Genomic DNA, 25497 nt, shown 5'->3' with positions numbered 1-25497 from the left:
TTGCGCATTTGTTGGCGCAGTGTGGAGGGGTTGACCTTGACGCTCCAACTTGCGCAATCGCTGGATCAGGAATTGAAGCTGACGTTGCGACCTGCGCAATTGCTGGATCTTGGGTTGACGTTGACATTCTGATTTGCGCAATCGCGAGAGCAAGAAGTTGAGATAATTTTGAAATGTGAAAATACTTTCTTAAGAGTACATACATTGTCACTTGGTCAACAACTAAACGACAATGGTACTTTTCTGAGCAGCGAGTAGAAAACTTCTATCTTTCATTCGTAGTGCATTATGGAATGTGAATTCTTTCAAATAAATTTAGCGGGGAAATAGTAAGATATTGTAACAGGATTCATAACTAGATGTGAAGAAATTGAAAATTTGGCTTAAAAAATACCGTACAAACAACCGCGTCAGTAAAAGATGATTTCGTGTAACTCGAGTTAGTCCGGAACTGGGCATGGTGTAAAAAAAGCGGAAATTCTATTGTCCGGATGTCCGTGTAAGAAAAAATTGACGCGTGGCTGTGTACAATTTGTTAGTTTTTTTTTGTAATAACTTATATGCTGCAGTTGAACCGTAGCGACAGATCTAATTAGTTAAAGTGTGGGTAATTATGATCGTTCTAGCTTTCGTGAGGTGTACGTTTCGCAGAATGCATTTTTTACGCGGTTCGTGGCTACAATGTAACTGTTTTTGACCTCATAGCCGGAGGAATAAATTGGAATTTCGTATAAATATGAGGAGAGCCGTATAGTTGCCACCGAGCTTACGTACAGAAACAGATATCCATAAATGGTGGTGAAAAATACTCTCGGGTTGGGAGTAGGAAAACAAGGGGGCGGATAAAAAAGGAAGAAACCATTTATTTCGTTATTGTTCGATTAAAATACGATTAACGATGTTTCGGCTTGTCGAACAATTGGCACGAATGGATGACGATTTAGCGTTTTTAATTAATCGAGCGTTAATGAGCCGAAGGTTATACTACGATGGAAAAACGATGAGCGGTTTTTTTTTTAGCGGAATACTTTACGAGCAGGTCGTTGCCGCTGAGCATTGAAGATATGGTCGACGGCGGCCTCCTCCTTTCATGTTATAATGGAGAAAACTGAAAAGAGCGTAATTTTTTCTTATTAGTCCGAACGAAAGAAGAGGCGATTTGTAAAGGGCAAAAGTAAAATTTTCTGGTGAAAGCCTGAAAGCATCCTACTACATATACTAGCGAGAACGTTATGCTGTTAACGCGCCGCAATCACATAAATAACCAATTTATTCGACTGGAAAGCCAGATACCAAAAATTTTGCTCAAAATAGAAAAGAAAACGAAATTTAAATCGCGTACGATTTTCTTTTACATAATTAGGTAGGTACCTTTTTTTGGCGAATATTTTGTCGTAGATTTAAGCGAATTTCGTTTCCAGGCTCCTGCTTCGATGTTTCGTAGTTTACGTAGGTGTACGGTGTAGGTACCTATAATATGTATTATAGCGATATGGTTTTATTTTTAAGTACGTGCAATATTTGCTCTAGTTGAAAATTAACACGATCTCTTGACTTGAACGTTTGTATTACGTGCAATTAAAACCAACATTCTAATTAGAATATAACGCGAAAGAAAAATAAAAATTCAAAGGTTGAAATGTAATGCGCTGCTGCGCCGTGATCGATGAGCCAAGGTTTTTCACGCGCGGCACAAAAAGTTGCGGTGAAGATTTTGGCCAAGCTTCGAGTTTGTTCGCGAATTCAAAACGTAACCGTTGTTTTGATACTCGTTCGAATTCGGGCTGAAATTCATCGTTAATTTTTGACGATGAAAATTTCACACCGCAGTGAAATGTGAACTTATCGTAGTGTCCGTTGTGCAGCTAATCGCTTCCATTCAAAATGATTACAATTTTCCATGACGGAGTATGTTCTCGGAATTGTGTCGAGAAACTTTACGTCGTGCTATTACCTGTGCTCTTCGACGTTATTACGACGAATCGCGCCAAGATGAAAGTATGATTAGAAATTGATCATTTTTTCCTGTCTAATTCTTACAGAGTAAAATTGCTAGCACTTTTTTTTTGGTAAAATGTGATACGGATGTGTTAGGAGCGCGTTTTTAATTTATCATCGATCAAAAAAAATTTCCGCAGAATGAAATATTTTGCTCAGAATTTTATTCGTTTCTTCAAAGTCAGCAAATTTCAACTTTCAAAAATTTTGACGTATAGGTACTTGCGGAAAAATTTACTATTTTCCAAAAATGTAATCGCTTATAAATCCTGCAATTTTATTTCAGAGGTGGGCTTTTTTGTTGGAGAACTTTTTTAGATTACACTAAAAAGTAAAAACTTGGTTGAAAATTGTAAGTACCTATACCCGCCTTTGCAATCTCCAAAATAGGCACGCTTTGGGTGATCGGGTATTGGGTACCCTCTCTACACTACATTGGCAAAGTATCGTTCGGATCGGCGATGAATATTTCTGACGATCGAATCCTATACAAAATCTGCTCGAATCATCTTGCTGATATTTTTTAAATAAGTCACTTTGATCTGTTAAGATCGTGGAGTGTAAAGCGAGACATAATTTGAAAGTTGACCATTTTTACGAATTTTTGGAAGCTAAAAGCTAGCCAAGCTATGTAATTAAAAAACAGTTTATTTTTTCGGCAGTAAAAGTTCATAAAATATGGTATCTTCTCGCTAGAGCTGCTCAGGCTCGTGAGCTATAGTTTCAGGTTATTATTGAAAAATGAAATTGATCACAGTCTTGTCTTGGTGTAATTTTTTAATTTTTCAATTTTTTGGCACTTCTGACTAAATCCATGAAACTGTGTAGTGTAATAACAGCATGGAATCGTTCATAATGAATAATATTTGGTTGTCCAATAGTGTTGTAAGAATCTAATGGAATAATTGGATTTCAACATTCAAATCACCCAGTGTTGGGATATTGCAGAAACGGAGTTTCCCGTTCTGGAACTCGTAATTTCCCATTTTTTCCCACTTTTCAATTTCCTCTTTTTCCCACGTTTTTTGAAAAAATGTTTATAAATCCTCTTAAAATGAAACGATGAAACGAAACTTTTCAAATATTAAAAAAAAATTATTAAACAAACAAGACTAAAATCTAAAGTCAAAAGTTTCTTCCATCCCTGGGAAAATATGGTCAAGACAAGGACAAGAACACAACACACGGATTACAGACCATTAGCTAGAGGACAACGAACAAAGAATCAAAAAAATGAAAATGTAAGGAAAACATGAAATTAAAATTTTTTCTGAATGGATTTTCATATTTCCCAAATTTTCCCCGTATTTTGCATTTTTGACCGAATTTTCCATTTTCCTCCTTTTCTCACGCTTCCATTTTTCACCTAGAAATCTCCCACCATATCGGGAATTTCCCACGATATTCCAGTACTGAAATCATCCAGTTATTTTACAGCACTGTTGACTCCATTTTACTCATTGAGCGCTAGTGGTTATAAGGAAGTAATCAACAGGTTCTTCTATTCCTTTGGAGTTTGGACTTTCAGATGTGGTTCTTTGTTCTTATTGTGGCCTTAGAACTGGTTTTAATGCAGCATCCTAAACTTACTAAAGTAAACAGTACCTTGTTAGTTTACAATTCAGTTTATCGTTGAAGTTTGTTGCTGAATTGCTGGTTAATTTTTGACGCGTTTAATTTTTTTCTGTCAGCTGGTAAGTTTATTTATTTGATTATGTTTTCTTTTTCTTGCCTTTTTTAAATTTTCCATTATTTATCCTTATGTAGTTGAATTTTAAAGTTTAGTCAATTCTATAACAACGTGCGCGATAGTTAGATTAGTGGATGTAATGCGATGAAGAAAAAATAGGTACATACAAATACATATGTTTAGTATGACTTCGTGATTGATACAAGATATAGCAGATGAACGTATCTAATGATTATTAGCTGTATTAGAATCGCAGCTAAAAAAAATGATTCGAATCACGAATACGAATCATTTAGTGTATTTTTTTTTAAACGCAGATTTGATCGTTTGTTCTGTTTATTAGGTACTTCATATTTTCATATTTCAAACCAAGGGAAATTGATTGAATAGTTGAAGTTCACGTTTTCCTATTCTCATTATTGTACGTTTACCATGTTTCAAATTTTTAGCATTTTTTCTTTCATTTCAGTTTTCTATAAAACTAGTCACCTCACCTACTTCATCAGGTGTGCTGCGATGAGTTTTTTTTGTCGCGCACTGTTTGAAACTGTTCTCCAAACTATTGGATTTGTGTTACGATTGGCTTTTGCTTTGATCGTTACATAATTTTTGTTGGACAAAAAAGCAACTCTAGCTCAACAGCCGGAAAGTTGTGATAAAAAACCGCGTCTATTGTTGATAGAGAAACCATCGACTATTATTGGTTTCATTTTGAATTGGTGCCTACTAATTTGGATAATTCTCAAGTTTTTATGAGTTGTATCTCGATTTAAATTCGTGAAATATTAAATTCGTATTATAATTACTAACCAGCTCGACTGAATTAGATAATGTTTTTTTCGAATTTCAGATTCAGTTTCGAAATGGAAAAAAACTGGCTATTTCCATCTTTACAAGAGATGTCGTCATTCAAATTGGCCCAAGGATTGTTTCTCCAATCCGTGAAACCTGCAAACAGGGACGCTCCAGATACAATTTATTATTCGGCTTTATCGCGGGAGAGTATTTGCGAAGAGGCGTGCGACTTCGTTGAGCAAAAAGTGCACATTCCACAGAGTTTCATCGCACCTATCAAACAACAAATTAGATTAGTCTGGAAGGAAACGAATACCTGGATTTTACATTTCGAGCAATGTATTTGCGATTCGCATTACCAAAGAGATTTCACACATATCCTACCTAGTGTCGTATGGCACTCGGATGGTTTTATCGATTATCAACAAACAGCCGCAAAATTATTGACTAATCCGAATCTAAGCCTTCGTCAAAAATACGTTCTGATGTGTAAATACTGTTTGGAAGCAGAGCTTCAACATTTTTGGGATAATCACGATACCGAATTCCGATCCACGACCGAATTTGGCGATTCTCGTCTAGGATCTTACTGGGATTCGATTAAAGAACATTACCTGACGAATATTCCTAGAGATAATTTTGAAAAACATCATCCGCACTTGGCTGCGACAAAATTACGCGAGCTTTGCAAACACGAATTTGTCGCTGTAGGATATTTTTGGAGTAAGCTCGCCTTGAACGAACAGTTACATAGCGTTCAATACTGCACGTGCCCCAAAGTATTAACATCTTGGTTACGAAATTTGAGTAAAACTGATCTACGTCAAGTATTGATGAAAAATTTCCACGAAATATTGGAAATTTGCACGAATTATCGATCGTACACGAAATACATTTATCGGTTGTGGATTATTATCAAAGATTGTATTACCGAAGATGATTTTGCAACATTATTGGAGTTCCTCAGACGTAAAGTCAACAAGGAAATAGAAGACGTACGTTTGACCACAAGTTTGCTGATGGATATATGGGACGATTCATCTGATGAAATGAAATCACACGCTTTTCAGTACGAATCAGGTCGTTGTATTTATGATATTTGTATGGTACTGGAACGCGATATGAATACTTTTGAAGAGCGTGATGATAGACTGGTGCATAGGATTCTATCCGATGCCATCGACGAATTTCTCGAAGAATTTAAGCGAAATGAATGCGTGAAGTATTTGATTAAATTTTAATCAAAATGACAGTGTAATTTTTACTCTTGTACAAATATGTGATTATGAAAGAAATTTCTACTCATTTTTCTCATCATTTCCATTGACTGGAACTGCATTGTATTGCACTGTTTCGTTTATTTTTAATGTATTGATTATACATTTTAATTTGTGATTATTTTAATTTTATTTATTTATTTTTTTGTTGAGCTTTTATCTGCTGGTTTTAAAATTGAGTTTTAAATTTTGAACTATGTGAATTCATTGCTGATTGATCAGTATTCATGATTGTATGCACTTTTTTTGCTGTTTTGTTTTCATGTGTGGATTGAGAAATGTAGTGATCGCTTAATTTGTGTTTTATGTGAATGTATTTATTGTATGATTGTTTAAAATTCATTTTAATCTATGTTGATCGTAGTTCTGTATGCTGGATTAGCTATGAAAACAAATCAATTTGTTATTTTTAGACGCATATACTTGCATTTTAATTTAATTTTTAGTGTTATGCTAATACCTTTTTGTATATTTCAAGACCTATAATTTAGGTGAAAATATACGATCTTTCATTTCAAGTCATTTGTATTTTCTAATTGATGGTTCATCCACATTAACAATAAAGTTGATATTATTGTATGTACTGGGTACTCGGATTAAAAATTGATAAAGATATGAAAAGGTTGACGTTCTCTCTCATAGCACCTACTTGATAAGATTTTGAAAAAAAAATTAAGCGTTTAAACATCTCCAGTATTGGCGAGTTGATTCGTCAAAAATCCCGGCAGCCTTTTGTATGCAGGTTTTCGTCGATTCTTCAAATCGATATTTCTTCGAAAAATACGTCAAATTTGATGATGTATACAAGTTTTTCATTAAATAACTCTTGCAAACTGGTAAAACACCAATTTCTTCAAGTATTTGAAGTCTTGTTCATTTTTCTCGTCACTTCATTAATTTGTCGATTTTTTCTCAACTATTTTACGCGATTGCGAGCTCATAAACCGACGTTAAATTCATTACCTACCTACTCTTCTATGATGAGCTATACAGTTCGGTAGGTTTAGGTAGTACGTAATGATTAATAGTAGTTTTCGTCTAAACATCCATTGGACTCGAATCAACGTTACTGAAACATATTTGGGTATCGAATTCGCAGTTGACTTACTTTTTAGCAGCACGATAATTACAGGTTTCAGTTGCAACGCGGTTAATTTTAAGCTCTAATAAGTTGAATTTCTGGCTAATGATTTATACGCGTAGATTGCATAGCAGGCAAATGTGCAAATGATAAAGTAAATATTGTACCGAGTCGATTACCATTTCATACAAATGCGCAGTGATGCTTATGGCTCACTTAGCATATAAACGCGTACCTGTACTATTTCGCTATAGATTTACGAACAATTGTGATTCGATAACAGAAATTTGGTATCAATTAGTGAAAAGATTATCTCCCACATATACATATTATTAAAGCACTAGGTATGGACTTTGGTTAATATTCCAGATGTATTAATTTACTACGTGTTTTTACAGCTGGCGGCGGAAGTAATCACGAAGTAAATGGGCAATTATCGTCTACTCAGAATTCTAGTTCGCAAAATGCCAAAGCACAACCACCTAGAAGTAAGTTTCGTGCGTTTTTTTTTTTTTTTTCAAAACAAAAAACAAACTTTAATTCGAGTTGTTTTGAACGAAATTACATTGAAATTAGGGTGAGGGTATCTTTGAAGGGATACAGTAGTAATTAAAAAAGTTTCAGCGTTAAATGCCATCAATCACGACGGAGAGTGCTAATTTTGTGTATATATATTACAGCGGATTTTTATTGGTTCGCTCAAGGTGGTGATGTAGATTACGAAGGTAAATTGAATTGACGTTTGTGTATGTAGAATGCGACTAACGTGATTTTATAGTTCTATTAACATATTGTTTGTTTTTCGTTGTAATATTCGTACGTATGTAAACCTATCTACTCGTATGCGATTGTACCTGTTCATTGATTAAGGTAGCGTTGTGATTTTTAAATTTTTTAAAAGTGTAAACTGCGAAGGATTACCATTTTTTACAAATTAGTAGCTCTAAAATGAGTAACGTAATGTAAGTAACGAGGTAGATATTTTATCATACAAAATTTTTTAATTTGGGACGTTGTTGAAACGAATACACGGAATATTTTTCTACGTAATCACTTCAGCTCGGTGAGAAAGGTTCTTAAACCGAGTAGAAGTAATGTGTTTGTTAATGGCCAAGTTGAATTACTTGTTTGTATATACCTATCTACTCTTAAAAAATGATTAACTTGTCCAGTTAGGTAGTTGTTTTGTTATCTAAATTAACACTTTTCGAGTGTTATTGTTTTTTAACGGTTAATACCCTAGCAGAACGAATTCCGCGATGACGAATCACGAAATTTGCTACTTTCGTTGTTGAATTTATTTTTAGTTTGCAAAAATGCAAAAATTGCTCAAAAAGAAGTTTCAATTCAAACGTTTACTCAAACGAGGAAGCAAAAACTCAATTTCGTTTCAGAATTTTGAGAATAAAAATTACATGAATTTATAAAACCTATTTTTTACCTGTTTCTTTCAAAATGTTTTTTTTTCAGTGTGAGATAAAATAAGATAGAAAAATGTCGATTTTCAAAAATTTCAGATTTTTAGAGACATTTTTCCGAAGTCGAAAATTTGTATGAGGCTTGTTTCATTTTTGTATATTTTTCTGATTTTACGTACAAGACATTTTTTTATTACATATTTTGCAGTTTTTTATTGCAAATCTCTTAATAAAATCAAGAAAAGCATTTTAAGCTATCTGTACCGGGTACCTACTTCTTATTTTCCCAAATAAAAATTAAACTAGATATGTATAAATTTCTTGACAAAAATTGAAATCCTTATGAACTTCCTCCTTAAAATTGAATTTAGCCAAAAAACACGAAAATAATTCAAATCAACTGTCTCAAACTTACTTCTTTCTCATCGTTCATTACAAGAAAAAAATTTGGGTTTTCAACCTACCTCCCCACTCCTTCAAAAAAAAACCACATGATTATTCACTCTCTCATAGATGATGAGACAAACTCACTGACGAAGTATGCGAAAAATTACTTTCTCATTTTAGATTCTGCATCTGCAGAAATGGAAATTTCGTCAAGTTCTAATTTAAAAAAAAAAAATTGAATTGATTTTTTTTTCTTATTTTCATATACATATTTATTTTTTCTCATTTTCGATGAACATCGTATTGATTTATTTACCTACGTATTTTCATGAAAATTATATTATCATAGGTAGTGCTTCTTATTCATTTTGTTATTTGTTGTTTTTACGTCGGCCCACGCTCATCGTGAATGGAACCTAAGAAAATGAATAAAAAAAATTGCTAGTTGATTCATTTTTGAACAATACTGTATTTAGTTTTGATCCTGCCTGTTTATACCGATGTAGTTGAATATTTACGTGATTATGTAATAATTGAATGGCTTAACTTACCGTAAAAAAATTTCGAATACAAATAAAAATCACATAGCTTTCTATGTAGCATGTCTAATGAAAAAAAAACACAAATTTTAACAGCTGTCGAAAAAATTTCCTCCAAAAAGCATGTTTAATTCGTGGAAATATGCGCACACTTTAAAAGTACTTAGATCGAGGGCAAAAAAATCAGCTCCATTCTAACGGAAAAATTTTTTGATTGCAGCAAAAGACAGCGCGTCGCAACAACAAATCGACAGAGACGAAAGACTTAGAATAATTAAAGAAAAACAAAATGAAGAAAGGCAAAGGAAATTAGAAGAACTTAAACAACAAGTAAGCCATCGTAATATTTTTTTACCATAGGTACTCTTTATCTCGAACCGATATTCAGACTGCTCGTTCTCGTAATCGAAAATCAATTAGCTTGTACGGATAATAAAACGATGCCTAAATTGAAAATATGTTCTAAGGTCGAGACTAGAAACGTTTTTAATTACTTAAGCGGCGATATATGCGAGATTAGCGAGTATTTATGCGTATAAACGCGCTTAGTATTTATGGAAATATTTATACGAGATGCATCTTAATTGAGAATTACGTTGCAGGCTTTAGCAGCTCAAAAGTTTCGCGAGAGAACAGAAGAAGAACGAAGACGACGTATAGAAGATCTCCGCAATCGTGAAAATGATAGAAGACATCAAGTCGAAGAAAGAAAAAGGCTAATTATGGAAGCGGAAAAAGATAGAAGAGAAGCGATACTTAGACGAAATATGGTGAGTTTTTTTTTTTTCAATCAAATTTCTAGCTACCAGAGGGGTTTTTCGAATAGAATGCGTTATTCTCGGAAATACCTAGATTCTTATTTTGCAATCATTTAATTAGAGAAGATAATATTTTTGATACGTAACGTATGTACTCGTTATACGAAAACCACCGAACGTCAGTACATCGTGTGATTGTCAAATTTGTGATTTAAGCGTTCTTCCTAGTCTTATGTGTTCCTAGTGTACGACTGTACGTATACAAGTATTTTTATTATATTTATTTTGCAGGAAAGAGAAGCTCGAATCGAAAGTAAAAAGAAAATGGAACGCAGTTCGATAGTTTTTGCATTTGGTAGTTCAACCCCTCGTATGTTAGAACCAACCGATAGTGGTAGTACTTATTGGGCTAGTCGCAGGTACGTTTCTCCTATAATGTATTTTGGTTTTTTATAGAGTAGCTTAATGAGAAAAGTAGGTATAAAAAATACTCCACATATCAAAGGATATACGTAAGTGTTCGACATACTCTTATTTGTATGTACGAATACGTCCTCGTTTGTCGTATATCGATTCTCGTTATCCTTGAAATAGTTTGAAGTTAATTTGATAAAGGTATCAATATATTTTTAAACGATGAAACACGGTTTTCATTTTTTTTCTCTTTTTTATAAGATTTTCATTGGAACATTTTTGAAAAGAATTCAAACACCCGCGGAAAAGTGCTGTATTATATTTTGGTACTGATACTAAGTTTAAAAAATGATTGCATACGCGTTAAAAGCTCTGCGTAAAGCATTCTACTTCGTGTTTATTATCTGGTCAATTTAGTCCTACGTATTTTATAACCATTCTACATTCTACGTACTTCGTTAGCAATAGAATAATAATCTCCGAGCTAATTCAAAACAAGTGTCGAGCACTTGGGGATATGAGTCAAGTTCATATACGAACCACGAACGCTCGTGACAAGAAAAGCTGTTCTAATATCGCTAATTTATTAATCGAATAAGACACGTTGGAGGATAAATTTTCTACAGTAGCAGGCCAGTTTTGCAGAGGTTTTTTCTTCTCGAATGAGTTACCTATCGGTATCAGCTACTTACCTATAGCAATATAAAAACAGTGACTTTGAAAAATTTGAGAGAAAAAATTGCAAGTGAAAATATGACTCTCTCTCTCAGTCAAACGCATTGTTTGCCAAATTGCTGAATACTCGTATTTCGTCTATGTTTTGGTTTTATTTCAATTTTTCATGAATTTTATCTTTATTTGACTTTATATAATTAATTTGGAAAACAAGAGTTATTCGTTGAAGAGGAAACAATTTTGATTTGAAAAATGTTTCTCTGTATACTTTATAATTATTTTAAATAAAAATTCGGGCTAAATTTTTTCTGAAATTTCATGTTTTGCTTCTCCCTTTTACACTTTCAGAATAAAAACATTATGATTTAGAAGAACTATGTACCAGTTCTTCGCTGTGATTACCTTGCTTTGTAAAGTTAATTCGATCGAAAACCGTTTCTGAGAAATTGATGCTAATAATATGTGCTGTTCAATGCCCTGAAAAAATGTATCAATTATCCAAAATTAGGTTCCCTGCGGTTTTTTGAGTAAAAATCCAGTTATTTATGCTCTTTTTTGCCTGATTTCAGAATTACAAGTTTGAAAAGTCAATTTAATGCTTATGAGTTCATTTTTTGTTTTTCTTTCAATTTCTAGGCTTCCTTCTTCATGATAGGTGGAGGGGGATGCATATTTTATCAAAATTTAAAACAAATGTACTTACTTTGGAAATTGTATTCAAATTTGATTCTTAATTGATTCATCTTTCACTAAGTGCCTAGTACAGTGGAGCAATTTTTCTAAATAAAATATAATTAGACGGAGAAAAGGAATTTTCAGATATCAGAAGCTCGCTTTTTTCTATAAACTCGAATTTGAATAACAAAAAATCACATAATATGTAGCAGCACAATTTTTTATTTTACAAAATCGTCTTGGGGAAAATAAAAAGAGTTGATTTTCAATTTTTCTGAAATATGATAATATTCATCCAGAAATTGTTATGAAATCACCTTAGAAAAACGTGTTGAAAATTTAAATCCGCCTAGACAATATTTTATTTTATTTTTTATTTTTCATGTATTTATTTATTTTCAAAAAAGGTTCAAGTTTTTAGTGTGCGTAGCACACTATTGGTTTCGCTTTGAGAAATGAAATTTTATTGGAACTGAATGTTCTCTTAAGCTATCCAACCGTTTTTTGTACCTATTGGACACCATTTGAGAATCATTAAGGCGGAGGGAATAGATTAATTTTCATTCAATTCGGGTGGGTAATTGCTGAGTAATTGCAATTTTAGTTCATTATTTTAATGCATTAAATCCTAAAAAAGGGAAAAGGGGACTTGTAGAACACCTGCCGCTCATTGTACCCTGCTATACCCCCAGTCTATTCCATCACCAGCTGTGTTTCATTGTACCCTGTTACACCCCCCGTCTGTTAGCTGTAAATTCCAAGTGGGAGTGGTTTGGTGGGGCGTTTACCAAACAAATATATTATTTTAATGCTCTAATCCACCATGTGAACTCGTAGTCGAATGGTTAGGGCATGTAGGTAGGAATAGGAAATTTAGGGACCCAGGTTCGAATCCCCGTGAGGTAAGTAGGTAGGTGACAGATTTTTCGTAGGAAAATTGGATAGGTAAATGCTTTGGAGTTACATATGTAGTAAGTACATGATAATGGGGTTAAAATAATGCTGAAATTGAGTTATGAATTATGATATATTTGCTAACTAAAAATTCTAAAATTAATTTCATTAATTTTTTGTCTACCTATAGCCATAAGTATAGTAAGAATTACCTTGACATGAATAATTTGTAACTTTTTACTTATAATTTAAAAATTACTTCAAAATGAGTAATTAAACTAATTTTTGTACAATTGAAACATTTGTAATTTTTATTATCATGATTTAGTAAAAATTATTAAAACAAAATGATTTTTACTATTGGTACCTATAGCAAAATTTATTAAAATGATAATTTTTACTATACGATTACAGTAAAAAATTGAATGGGATCTGGTACTTAATTGTGCTAAATACCAGTATTTCGTTAAATTTTTTTGTAAAAATTAGGTACCCATATTTTTTTTGTGTAATTTAGAGGCAATGCAAATTCTTAACATATTTTATAAGATTTAATTCTTAATTTAGAATAAAAAGCAAGTTCTGAAAATTGGTTTGAAAATTTATAAATTTGAAGACAATAGAAATTCTAAAAAAAATAATATGAAAATTTGTATTTAGAGACGCTGAGAATTCCAAAAATTGATTAAAAGTTCTGTAAGTTGCAGATAATGTGAACTTGAAAATTATATGAAATAAATATTGTAATATTTATGAAGAAGATGAGAATTCTGAAAAATTGGAGGCAATGTGAATTCCAAAAATTGAGTAAACGTTTTACAATTTGTGGACAATATGAACTTGAAAATTGAATTTGAAATTTTTTAATTTAAAGACAATAAGAATTCTGAAAAATTATTTAAAATTTGACTATTTAGAGGCAATGTGAATTCTAAAAATTGATTGCAAATTTCCTAACTCAGCAGCAATGCAAAATTCTGAAAATTTATTGAAAACTTTATGAAATTGTAGCAATGGGGAATTCGGGAAATTGATTTGAAATTTTGTAAATTTTAAAACAATGCAAACTATGAAAAACAACTAGAAAATTTTTAATTTAGAAGCAATACAAGCTTATAAATTATTCTGAAATACCTATTGTAATTTGGAAAATATGAAAACACTGAAAAACAATTATTATTTTGAAGCAGTGAGAGTTTCAAAAATTCTCATTAGGTACTGTGACATGGTTGATTCACTTATGCACTACCTAGATGTAATAACGGTTATAGCTGTAGAAAAATCAGCTAGCTACGCACACTTTGCAGCTAAGCAATGCTTAGCTGTCTAGTTAATTTTATTTTCAATTTTTGAAAGAAAAATTGTGATTTTAGTATTCTTGTTTTCGCTCATATCATGTTAATTATCTTAGCTTAATTTTTTGTACTTTCAACTTCCCAAAAGTGACGGTGTTGGCCACCTGAAACTGCGTGTTTTTTTGTTGGTAAAAATATCTGTATTATTGAGACTGTAAAAAAAAATGGAAATTTCATACCAAGGAAGATTTTTTTTTAAATTTAAAATTTCGTAACTTGAAAATTGTGCAACAAAGGAGAAAAGTGTTGAATATTGGCTCGAAAATCTAAAAAAAAAATTATCGTGTCTTTTTGAGATCATTCTAACATCATTTTCCCCCAAAAGCGTTGTTTATTTTCAAAAAAAGTGAAAAATGAATTCAGTATAGAAAAAGTATAAGAAAAAAAAACTTGAATCTCGAATTGACGATCGCTTTGTTACCTACGTAACAAGTTATTCTATTTTCAGGCTCTGCTTTTAAAAAAATGAAATGAAAAAAAAGGGGGAAATGTGTGCGATCTTTTTCTACTAGTCCAGTGGATTTAAAGATCAAAATTTTGATCCAACTTCAAATCGTGAAAAAATTGAATTTTGATGAGGAAATGATTTGAAAAATTGATTCAAAAGTGACAGTGATCAAAACTGAAATGAAGTATTTTTTGTTTCAGTTTTGAATATGCTTTAAAAATTTGTAAGCAGTTCTTTATTTTAAAAAATTCTTAAATTTATGTAGGTACTTTTCGTTTTTTTTTTTTCATTTTTTGAATTACCGCAAGTAAAAAATTAAAACGATTTATTTTAAAAAAAACTAGTGACTTGTCCTCTAATGTGTTTCATCATCTACAGTCAGGAATTGTTTATTCGTCGTCCTCTCCTCTTTTCCCCTCGCCCCCTTCATCGTTCTTAAACAAAGTCTAGCAACCACAGAAATTCAGAGTTGAAAAAATCTTCGTAGTTAACTAAAATAAATGATCGAATAATGAATGTGACAGCTAATTTTTTTTTCAATATTCCTTCCAAATTACTCCCAGCTTTCTGCGTAATTTTCAAATAACGGCATGTCTACTAAAAAATTGAAAACAAATTAAATACTTTATACTTACGGTAACGATGCCAAGTTCGAAAAGTAAAAGTTCCATTAAATTGCCACAAATTATTCACACTTTAACGCTAGATTAACTAGCGAAATAAAATAAATAAAACGTTTCAACAAATATACAAAATAAGTAGCGAATGTTGTATACATTACAATATTTATGTATAGATAGGTTTCCGGCGGATAAATTTTGACAGCTTGCCATAACGTCGTTAAGCTTTTTCTCTAATATTCGACTCGTACTCAGGCCAGTTCAAGGTTACGTTATCGTATTACGTGAAAGCAATCCGTGTAAAACGGCCTTCCATATTTACAGAGATTTGTCAAAATTACGTCTTCTATCTACGTGAAAAATGTATACCTAGAATCTTACTCCAGGTATTATACATTATGTACGAGTATGGCTATGTATCCACTACCCACTACCCACCTTCCGGGGTGTTACTTCTACTTCTGGTCGATTTATATCAAATCGTCATATTCTGCCAATTACTGTTTTATTACGTATGTCTTCGAGTATAATATTTCACTCGATAAAATAGCTAATTTTTCGTATCATGTTCACAGAGCAACGTCTACTACGAATGTGATGAGTATGAGTGTTGCTTGTCCGGGGCCATTAACGCGCCGATCTTCCGAACGAGAATTAGCTAATGGTAATAAGAAAAGAGCCACTTCCGCCGGCGGATTACTGGATAGAAAAGGCGACGGTGAGTACGAGCCCGTAAATGGCGATTATTGTATAACTTTTTCGATATTATCTGTCATGTCATTAGCATCCCTTTTCAATTTTCTGTATTACGATTACGTCGTATGTGTGTTTTGATGTTGCATTTTCATTCGCCTGATATCTGACCTAAGGGTAATTTGCACTTTTTTTGCTTTTTGCATTGTGCCACTTCTGTGCCGAGCAACTTTTTGCAAAAAAATTACCCGTGGTCGATATCTTCTCATCTTGTTTGTACTATGTAGTTCCTTGTTATTTTGAATGCTTGCGTCGTCGTATGTGTATGTAGGATTTTGTGCGATTTTTTTCCCTCTTATTTTGACGAAAAAAAAGTAAAAAATTTTTATTCGTAATTTGTCAAATCGACGACATTGTCGCAAAATGCTTTGCGAACATCTCTATCTGATCGATTTGATTTCTGTCGATGAAATGTAGCTAAAGTATCTTTTTATTGTTTTCATGTTTTTTTTTAAAAAATAATTTTGAGTATTTTTTTTATCGTATATTCGTTTATTTTAAGATTTTTTTGTTTTAATTTTGAATTGGTGTTGGCGGTGTTGGCGAAGTTTATGTTTGTTGTGGTGATGGGTTAATGACCCTAAATTTCGTCGGAAAATTAAAACATGCTCTGTTGATAACGAAACATTTGCGACTGTTCAAAAATTCCAAAGAATTGTAATTATCGACTAATCCTACAGATTATTCAAAAATAGTCCCCTGTCAATAATTTTAAAATGATCGTTTTTTGTACCAAATTGTACTTAATTAGCTGAAAAATGTGTAATTGATACTTCGATCAAAAATTGAGCCGAGGCTCTTTGAAAAATTTCGTTCGAAGGAGAGGGGATTGTAGTTTCAAAATTCTGAATCCAAAAAATAACTTAGAAAATCGAAGCATGCCTTACATTATGAACTTTCATGTAACTTGTGCTCGTGACCAGTGTTTTCATGTTAAAAAAGTAAAAAAACCGGAGCGAACGCTTTAATCAAAATGGTTCATCTTCTCTGTATTCATTTAGCGTTTACCATGTCGCTGTATGTGTTTTATTTTTAGATACGTAGCGAATTTTTTTCAATTAATTTATACATTTTTGTATCATATGGCGAAATAAGCTACATGCATTCGTTAAGTTCTGTCGTCTTCGTACTTTGCACGCGATAACAACATTTACATTTACGTAAACCTGTTCTTCTCGTCTAATGCATTTCTTGCGATAGCGAATAGCAAATAACTTTAAAAACTCTGGGATTATCTCTTCTCCTAACAGCACATCGTAGATGTACGAGATACAGTCACCTGTTCGAATTTCGCTGTTTGACTTCGCGATTATTCAAGGCCTCGTGTACCTAAAGATTTGAGTGGAGATGGAGAACGAGGCGAAAAAATCGGCTGTCATTGTGTGTGGGTTAAATGTGGAAATCTCGTTTCGCATATTAATTAACAGGGCAAGAATTTGAAGAATTTTCACGTAAAGTGTTATATACGGTACGGTTAGCTAATCGATCGTACATGTGTATAATGTACGAGTATACTCGTTTTGAAACAATGTAGGCGTAAATGTCGTTCCCGGCTATTCAATTTTTTACCAGCGTTGTGGTTGCCGCAATGCAACGTGGCGACTGGTTCAACAAAAAAATGCTAATGTTGTAAGTTGTATGTATGGCATGTGTGAGACATTTATCACACTTTAATGAGAATGCGGATATAGGAGACTTTTTTTTTGGATTGTAATCGGAATATTGTATGTTTTTTCCCCTGTCTGTTTGAAAAACGTACCCAATTATTTTTGTGGATACTAGATATGGGTTTGGTTGCGTTTACCTATTTCTTGGAGTGTTTTTTTTCTACGTTATGGGTGTGCGCTGTGCGAGTGCAAGTACACCGGATTACAAAGTTTTGTAACTAGTTAGGCTACAAGAAAAGACTTAATCCTAAGAAAGATGATCTTATTTGTAGGATTTTCAATGAGCGAGAACGTAATCCTAGTATATTTTGAGCTTCAAGATGGCCAAATACTTAATGAGAATATATAATACATATTAAACCAACTAAGACGACATGAGGATGTTTTCTTGAGCAAAATTATGCATAATTGCTTGAACCTACATGCATTTTTCAGATCGAAAACCTTTGGATTCGATTTACGAAGTCCTATGTTGGGACAACAATTATCCTTTCAATTCCACTACTACATCTTTGATAACGAATGTAAATAATTCCTCGATTTGCGGTATCTCAAATTATCCTGTAATCTTTGGTGAGTGGGTTTGCCAAGATTGAGACTTCTATAACTAACCCCCATTTTTTTAATCATTTTTTATCCGCAACTAACACTAACATTATTGTGTGTAGTGATATGACATTGTAAGAGGTTTTGGTGAAAGTGAAACTTGAAATTTTCCCCATGGTTGGAAAAAGTCGTCAATTTATGAAATTTTGATTATATCTACATCTTTTTTTTTTTTTAATTAAAAAAAATTCAATTTGTTAGTGATATGGATCGTTTTTTTTCACCAATTATCAGAAATGATTGGGTAGTATTTTTTTTTTTTTAATTTGGAAGCCTCGACCTCGACATGTTTACTCGATTCCAATTGACTGCCATTGGGACCTCTGCGATTTCAAAATTTAAAAAAAAATTGAAAACAACTTACTTCAGATCAGATGTGTTTACTTAATTTTCATCTTCAACGATGTTCAATTTTTTCTGGAAATTTTTAAAAGTCCTCCAAAGCTTTTTAAAATAGAAAATGTATCCGAATTTTTTCGAAAAATTATATTCTTATTCGAAAAGAACATTGGTGTAAATTTTTCGTCTTTATCCAATAATTCAGAAACTTCGAAAATTACCGAATAATTCAATTTTTCTCACAATAATTTTTTTGACAAAAAAAAAATTCAAGCAAAAAATTTAGCATTTGAAATGTTGATTTTATTTTCAATTTTGAAGGCAGAAAAGTTTTAAAAAATCGCTTGAAAATTAACTTTGCGTAAATAGGACCTACTTCTTGATTTATTTTTATCGGGAAAGGCATAAAAATGTTGCTTTTCAATATTTCTTCAAGTTGAGAAATAATGGAGCAATTTTTTGAGAATTTTTTTCAAATTCTTTTGCGAAAAAAGGGAGGCAAAAAATGGAATATTATTTGCTGACAATTGCTGTGAAGAGGATACAGTATCAATTTCGGCTTTCTGTCTTTCTGTACATTTCCATAAAGTTTGAACACGAATTACTAACCAACTTTCATCCAACCTGAAAAATTAATGAAAACGATCCGTCTCAGAAACATATTTACCTAAAAAAAATCCTCCATTGACGGTTCCATCCAACCATTGGGGCATATTAAGTACGTCTCAAAACTAGTGCCATTTGGTCTCGTTTGATCCCTCCTCTTTCCGCCGACTCTTTGACAAAAACATATTATGCAATTTGGTTCTTGAAATTCAACTTAATTTTTTTCGATTATTTGTTTTGGCTCTATAGACAGTATTTGGTACCAACTACAAACCAGTTGAAAGGTCACGGAGAGGTGAAGGACCTTCAAAAAAGTCCCACAGTTTTTGTCCTACGAATTTCTTGACTTTTTAATAATATCATAGGTCGCTCAGAAATATATTTTTAAAAGTCGTAGAAAAACTAAGAAGGCAGGGAGGGGAACCAGTTGCAAGTCTCATTAATTGAAAATCACGAATCCCCTTCCCCGTCGCTCTGTTACGATTCGTGGGAAGAGAAGAGTGAGGCTAAATATTGCCAATTTTTTTTAGAAGTGAACGATTCCGGCTTGTATCATTTTGGGGTGGGGATGGAGGAGTTAGGGGAGTCCGAGATTTCTTTTCAATTTTTGATGTGATCCTTACAGCAGCCTCTAATCTTTGATGTTGGGAAAAATGCAAAGTGCTCAAATGGATAAAAATGATTATATTTTCGAGGCAGGAGGGAGAGAAGCTTGATACGAGATCACTTATCACTGTAATTTTTGAGACGTGCTCGGTACCTACTTTCAACAAGTTTCACGCTTTTACAGAAAATACTTCATTTTTAACCTCGCGATCGCGAAAAACATTTTTCATTAAATGTGTCAACCAACTAATTAAAGGGAGATGGATTTTCTCTTCTGGCGTACACTTTTTCCTAACATAAAATCTCTTTCGTTTACTATTTTATTTGAGTACATACTTGAATTCTTCATTAAATTTTCTCATTTTTACCTATTATTATAAAAAATGAAAACCAGATTATTGCGAAATTGTCTCGGTCAGGATAATGTAAAAATTGCATGTTTTAAAATTTTTTAAAAACAAGCCTTTTGCTATTCTGCGTTTAATTTTATGTATGTACCTTGTAAGCTGTAAATGGTAATGTCTTCCTCTTGTCGATCTGTTTGCCTCGAATGCTGTATATTTTATGCCTCTAAAGTATTATTTTTTTTCAATTAATCATTTAAAGTAACGATTCGAATGTTGATTTTGTTTTTTAAAAAATGATACTGTAAAGATAGGTATTACCGTACCGATTACAAAAAAAAAAGTGATAATATTCCTCGTATGGAAGTAGCGATTATTTGAGTAGAAATGTAACGAGAGATACATACATCAATTCACACGTTCATATCACTATACATATCATGGTTTTTTACGCTTTTATTCGTTTTCACGATTATATTATATTACCTATTATTATCGTTACCTTGAATGTATGTAAAAACTTTATAATTTTAATCTGCGAGTTTGAAAAAAAAGAAAAAAAAAGTGAAAAAAGAAAAAGTCGAAAGTAATATTGAGAATGAAGAGAAATACATATTTAAGAAAAAAACTATTGCTACGAGCAGCTTGATTTTCAAAGCTTTGGCTTTAGGTGAAGGTAAAGAAAACAACGCATCGGAAGTCGGAGCGACGCTTTTGACGCAACGTTCGGCAGCCAGACGCAAAACCGATTTAATGCCTACAGTTCCTTCAAGAGACGCGACGCAATCCTCGTGCGTTTCAAGAAATAGCTCCGTTTGCTCTTCCCGTCGTTCACCAGGTAGGGCATTTTCGATGACACGCTTGGATCAGCTGTCGCAGCCTCGTAAGCCCAAAACCATATTAACGGAGCAAAAAGGCCTGAGTGAGGCGAATACCGACATGTCGAAAAGCATGACGCATTTGGCCGGCCGCAGTAGCGGCGGTGGCAGCGGCGGCAGCGGTGCCGATGCCGGTGAAAAATCACAATCACTCAAACGATGTGCCACTTCTAAAAGTATGGTGCATTTAGGTCCGCCACGTATGACGCGTGCGGAACGTCTTCGCAAATTAGCCCGCGAAGGAAATTCCTCCTCCGCCCCCACCTCAGCGAAACGACAAGCTACTAGTCCGCCAGGTAAGATGAAAATCTTATTTCATTAATGGATTAATGGCCTTGTCCGAGTATCTTGTGGTCATACTCTCTCGATTAACATATTCTCTCTGTTTATCTTTCTCTATTTTTTTTTTCTTCGCTTCGTTCTGCAGGTAGGTAGGAATGCCTACCTACGGAACGTTGAACTAATTTTGGTGATTGGCGAAGGTCTCTTTTTCGTGAGGGAAAATCATTTATATCGATAAGTTTCAGTTATTTATGGTTCCTATGGTGCATCCTGTCCTGTAGATTTTACATACTTAGTCGTCCAACTTTAGTGTGTAGTGTAAAAGCTCATTACTCGAGGGGAAGTAGTACATATCATCATGTAGTGGTGTCCTGGTTGCTATTTCATAACGTAACAAAGTGTTTGGTGAGGGAATGTAATTTAAGCTAGAGATTTGCATATTCTCGGGTATCACTATTACTAAAGTGAGATTAATGATCAAAAGTTATCGTTGATTCAGATGATTCTTTACCTGTGTTTTTCTATTCGAAGTGATGACTTATGCTTGGTGTGTTAAACGTGGCGAATAATTCACCTAGCAATATGTACATCAATCTGAGATATTCAAGTGTAAATTGGTTTGTCGACCTTAGAAATTACAAGGGGCGAAGTAATGGAAATTCAAAGTTGATTTTTTCAGATTTCATATATTATCTCAATATTGCAAAATTTCGACAGACACACAAGAAGACCTTTTTCAATTTGAGTCCAAGATTAAGACTGAAGTAGCTATGCTGATTTGAAGTGCTTCAGGGCCTTCAAAACTTTTTTTGTAGAGCCTCTGAAGATGAATGAAATGTGAATTACAAGTTGGTATTCATACTTCGTCCTTGTTGAAAATTGAAGACGCTTGAGCACCCCGAAGATTCCAATCGATTATAGCTCCTTCAATTTTGTGTTGAACTGAAATTGAAAAAGACCCTATTTTGTTTGTCTTTTAAGGTTCTGTAAGATGGTACCATCACTTTCTAATTTGTGGGAAATTGGGTGATGATATTTTAACGTTGCATTTTGAAAATCGAAGGGGTAGAAGTTTGAAAATGTTTGAAAACCGAGTTTTTATTGAGCCTGTTTTGTGAAGAAAAATTTCACATTTTCGCCCTTTATTTAGTAAAGTTCAAAAATTGATTTTTGGAATGAATTTGTGGGTTCCATTACCTCCTGCCCCCTCCCCCCCCCAAAAAAAAATAAGATGAATAAAATGCTACACGAGGAGTATGACAAATGGTTTTCTGGGAGGATTTCTTTATGAGATATTTCGAGGAAAAATTGGAATGCTCTATTTTATTCGAAGATTTTTACCTGATTGCAAATTTTCCCTAAAAGCAAATTTTCACTCGAAATTTGTAATTACCCGGTGATATTAAATTTTGTGGGCTTTACTTTCACTCACCAGACCGCTTTGTAATTTTGTCACCTTAATGATTGTTCTCGCTTATTATTATCAAGAAAATTAGGTATACGGTTGCAGTCTCATTTCGACAAAAATTTCACCGTTCAGTGCTTGTTTCACGTTGAAGTAAAACTTGCATTTTTTAATCTTACGAGTTCATGAATTTCACAGTCTTTGTTTACGTTATCTAAAAAGTTCAACTTTCCGACTTTAAAAATAGATTTTTGATGCTTTTCACGTTTTTCCATTCCGTGATCAAATTTTGCTGGAAATTTATATTCTGTATGAATTTATGTAATTTGGTTTTTTCGAATGATTATTATTAAAAAATTTATTTCACTATTCCGTTGACTCGTTTATGTTCAGTTTCTTTTCCGATGTTTTCGATCAGTTGAAAATTTGTCTGATACATTTTTCGGAAATTGGAAATTGAGAAAGATGTCATTCATTTATTTTTATGTAGCAGGGTAAATCTTCAGTGGTGTGGTTTCTTCAAACAGATGAGTATGCAACCAAAGTTACAACATGTTCGTCGTGACGAACAATTTTCTAGAAAAAGTAAGTTTTGGAAAAACTGTAACTTGTATGTATTTCATCATGCGTTCCCCTGCGGTTTGGCTAAAATGCAACCAACATAATATGATCAACTTTGGTTGCGTACTTACCCATTTTAAGGAATCGGGCCACTCTTGATTTAACTCTTACTCGTATGTAACTATTTCGTGCCTCTAGAATTCGATGAATTTATGGTCGGTTGGTCGTTGATTCGTATCTAATTATTGCGTAATTTTGAATTATTATTTTTTCTTTAAATTTTTTCCCATCACGTTCATTTTTTTGAAAAAAAGAAGAGTCGTCGGGACAGGAAACTGAATAAAATGTTCCACTTTTGGATCATTCCGAGAATTATGAAGATGAATTCGTGTAAAAAATTATAGGTACTTCTTCTTTTTGCAAAAATGATGTTACTCAGACACAAAAATAAATCGAAATAATTCAAGTAGCCCTTTATTTTTTTAATGAGATGGTTGCAAAATTTGGTGATAAAATAAACATTTTAAAAACTTTGTGTAAATTTTTAAAAGTGAAATTGAAATATGTAATGACCAAAAAAACTCAAATCGTATGACCACATAATTTTGAAATCGTTCCACAACAATTTGTTGCTAAACTCCATAAATGTGGATTACATTTCCTCAGTTCTACTTATGAATAGATAAAACTATTCAATTCAATTTCTATATTCGATCTTTTTAAAACCTGTACAAGTATTCTCTAAAAATACACCAGAACACTCTTTCGCATGTTGCACATTTTATTTTCAATATGCACCTTGTATTTTAAAGATAGGAAAAGAAAAATCAGCAAACTATCGAGCACTCTGGTTGTGGTAGTATTAATATTTCCCAATAGAATGGAACACGAGGGAATGAATCCGGTAATTTGGCGTACTTATTGCTTCGGTACAAGAGTATTGGCGTAGCGCTGAGGTGGCGGGTCTGATACCTTTACCTACATTGGTAGAGAATTAGCTCCTTGTATCTCCTTATATAACGATAGTATGGTGTAGTTTGGTAAGTGGATCGTTGGCATACGTATAGTTAACCTGTAATACAGCTTGATATGATCCTCTTCAAAGGGCTAAGGTGATAGGAACAATTTCAGGATGCTTTAACTAATTGTTGTTGTTATCTTTTTTTTCTGGAATAGGTTCTCGTTCCGGAGAAACGACTCCACGACCTCAAAGTGCACTTAGTCAGCACAGTGGTAGCAGTGGTGTAGGGCCAGTTAGACCTCGTCCAATGACTGCGCCGTCACGTAAAGCAAGACCGAATAGCATTGCAGTTACTGGTGTTACCTCTATTGCTGATTCTGTCAAACAGAGTGCGTAAATCATCTCCTATTCGTATTTTTAAATTGGTGATGAAAAATTACCCTCGTGTAATGGATCGAGTAATGAGTTGAAATATCTATACTCGTATTCGCAGGTGGAAGTGGTGGTGGTGGTAAATCACCTCTGAGTGAAAATCGTCCCCCGGTACCTAAGGTGCACGTTACCAAAAAATATTCGTCCAAAGGAGATGCTGCCGCTGGTCGTAAAATTTCATCAGATAAACCCAAGTCATCGAAGGTTAGTACGAGTATATCTATTACGAATCGTATCTCTCCCGTTGATATCACCAATATATTATTTACAACTTGAAAAATATTAATAAAACAAATATTTGCATTTCGAACAGAGTTCTACGAGTACTACACCAAAAGAAACGCCGATACACTCACCAACAGTAGAATTATCAACGGAAAATTCTTTCTCGGAATCGGAATCCGGCGATCGTATTCAGACCACCGTTAAAACCGAAACAACCATCAGTGTAACTAGCTCGTCCGATAAACTCGGACATCACGTGGTCAGTGAAACAGTCGTCGAACAGAAATCAGACGATACTGAAGGCGTTTGTGATTCAACCGAATGTGATATGACCGGTAATGATCGCCGATTTTACATTTCTTCATCTTATGTTTCATGCCCTCGCAGTACTGATGTTTTTTTTTCATCATTAGGTTCGATGACATCGTCTCAAATTAGAAGAATTACTACCGAAGAAGAAGCCAAAGCGGCGTTAGCCGAACGTCGAAGACTTGCCAGAGAGCAAGCTGAAAGAGAAGCTAAATTAGAGCAACAACGATTAGTACGTTTCCAAGCTCAATTATGTCTACTGTATTTTTTTTTTACAATTTGAATCCTGTGATCGTCTAATACTCGATGTTTGTGTTACAGGAAGCTGAACGATTAGCCGAAGAGGAACGTCTTAGAAGAGAAGAAGAAGAACAAAGACGAATGGAAGAAGAACAACTGAGATTATTAGAAGAGGCTAAAAAATCCGAAGAAGAAAGATTACGTCAGGCTATAGAGGTATAAATAACATCATTTCAAAGGTGTTTTAAAATTTGAAACT

The 25497-nt window shown here is 33.4% G+C and overlaps 2 protein-coding genes across 18 annotated transcripts in view; both read left to right on the top strand.

Moving 5' to 3' along the window:
* The window catches only part of LOC135832547 (MAP7 domain-containing protein 2-like), a 101442-nt gene that overhangs the window by 72955 nt on the left and 2990 nt on the right, over nucleotides 1–25497 (top strand). For 6 of the 17 annotated variants that reach the window (XM_065345869.1, XM_065345867.1, XM_065345866.1 and 3 more), the window contains exons 2-14: nucleotides 7240–7329; nucleotides 7522–7566; nucleotides 9406–9515; nucleotides 9788–9955; nucleotides 10235–10362; nucleotides 15600–15742; nucleotides 17880–18017; nucleotides 20616–21119; nucleotides 24248–24421; nucleotides 24526–24668; nucleotides 24778–25024; nucleotides 25103–25230; nucleotides 25320–25454. In XM_065345869.1, the coding sequence (XP_065201941.1) occupies nucleotides 7240–7329; nucleotides 7522–7566; nucleotides 9406–9515; nucleotides 9788–9955; nucleotides 10235–10362; nucleotides 15600–15742; nucleotides 17880–18017; nucleotides 20616–21119; nucleotides 24248–24421; nucleotides 24526–24668; nucleotides 24778–25024; nucleotides 25103–25230; nucleotides 25320–25454 (2153 nt within the window). Of the gene's footprint in view, nucleotides 1–1737; nucleotides 1999–7239; nucleotides 7330–7521; nucleotides 7567–9405; nucleotides 9516–9787; nucleotides 9956–10234; nucleotides 10363–15599; nucleotides 15743–17879; nucleotides 18018–20615; nucleotides 21120–24247; nucleotides 24422–24525; nucleotides 24669–24777; nucleotides 25025–25102; nucleotides 25231–25319; nucleotides 25455–25497 lie in introns of those variants that run through there. The other 11 variants (XM_065345874.1, XM_065345872.1, XM_065345870.1 and 8 more) reach the window with 7 other exon arrangements.
* Nucleotides 2015–6278, top strand: LOC135832566 (uncharacterized). The gene is made up of 2 exons (XM_065345902.1): nucleotides 2015–3692; nucleotides 4539–6278. The coding sequence occupies exon 2, from the start codon at nucleotides 4552–4554 to the stop codon at nucleotides 5722–5724; it is 1173 nt and encodes a 390-aa protein (XP_065201974.1). The 5' UTR covers nucleotides 2015–3692; nucleotides 4539–4551; the 3' UTR covers nucleotides 5725–6278.

Source organism: Planococcus citri, chromosome 1 (genome assembly GCF_950023065.1).
Source record: "Planococcus citri chromosome 1, ihPlaCitr1.1, whole genome shotgun sequence".
Lineage (NCBI taxonomy): Eukaryota > Metazoa > Arthropoda > Insecta > Hemiptera > Pseudococcidae > Planococcus > Planococcus citri.
The sequence above is the reverse complement of the archived record's forward strand: the minus strand, read 5'-3'. Positions and strand labels throughout refer to the sequence as shown.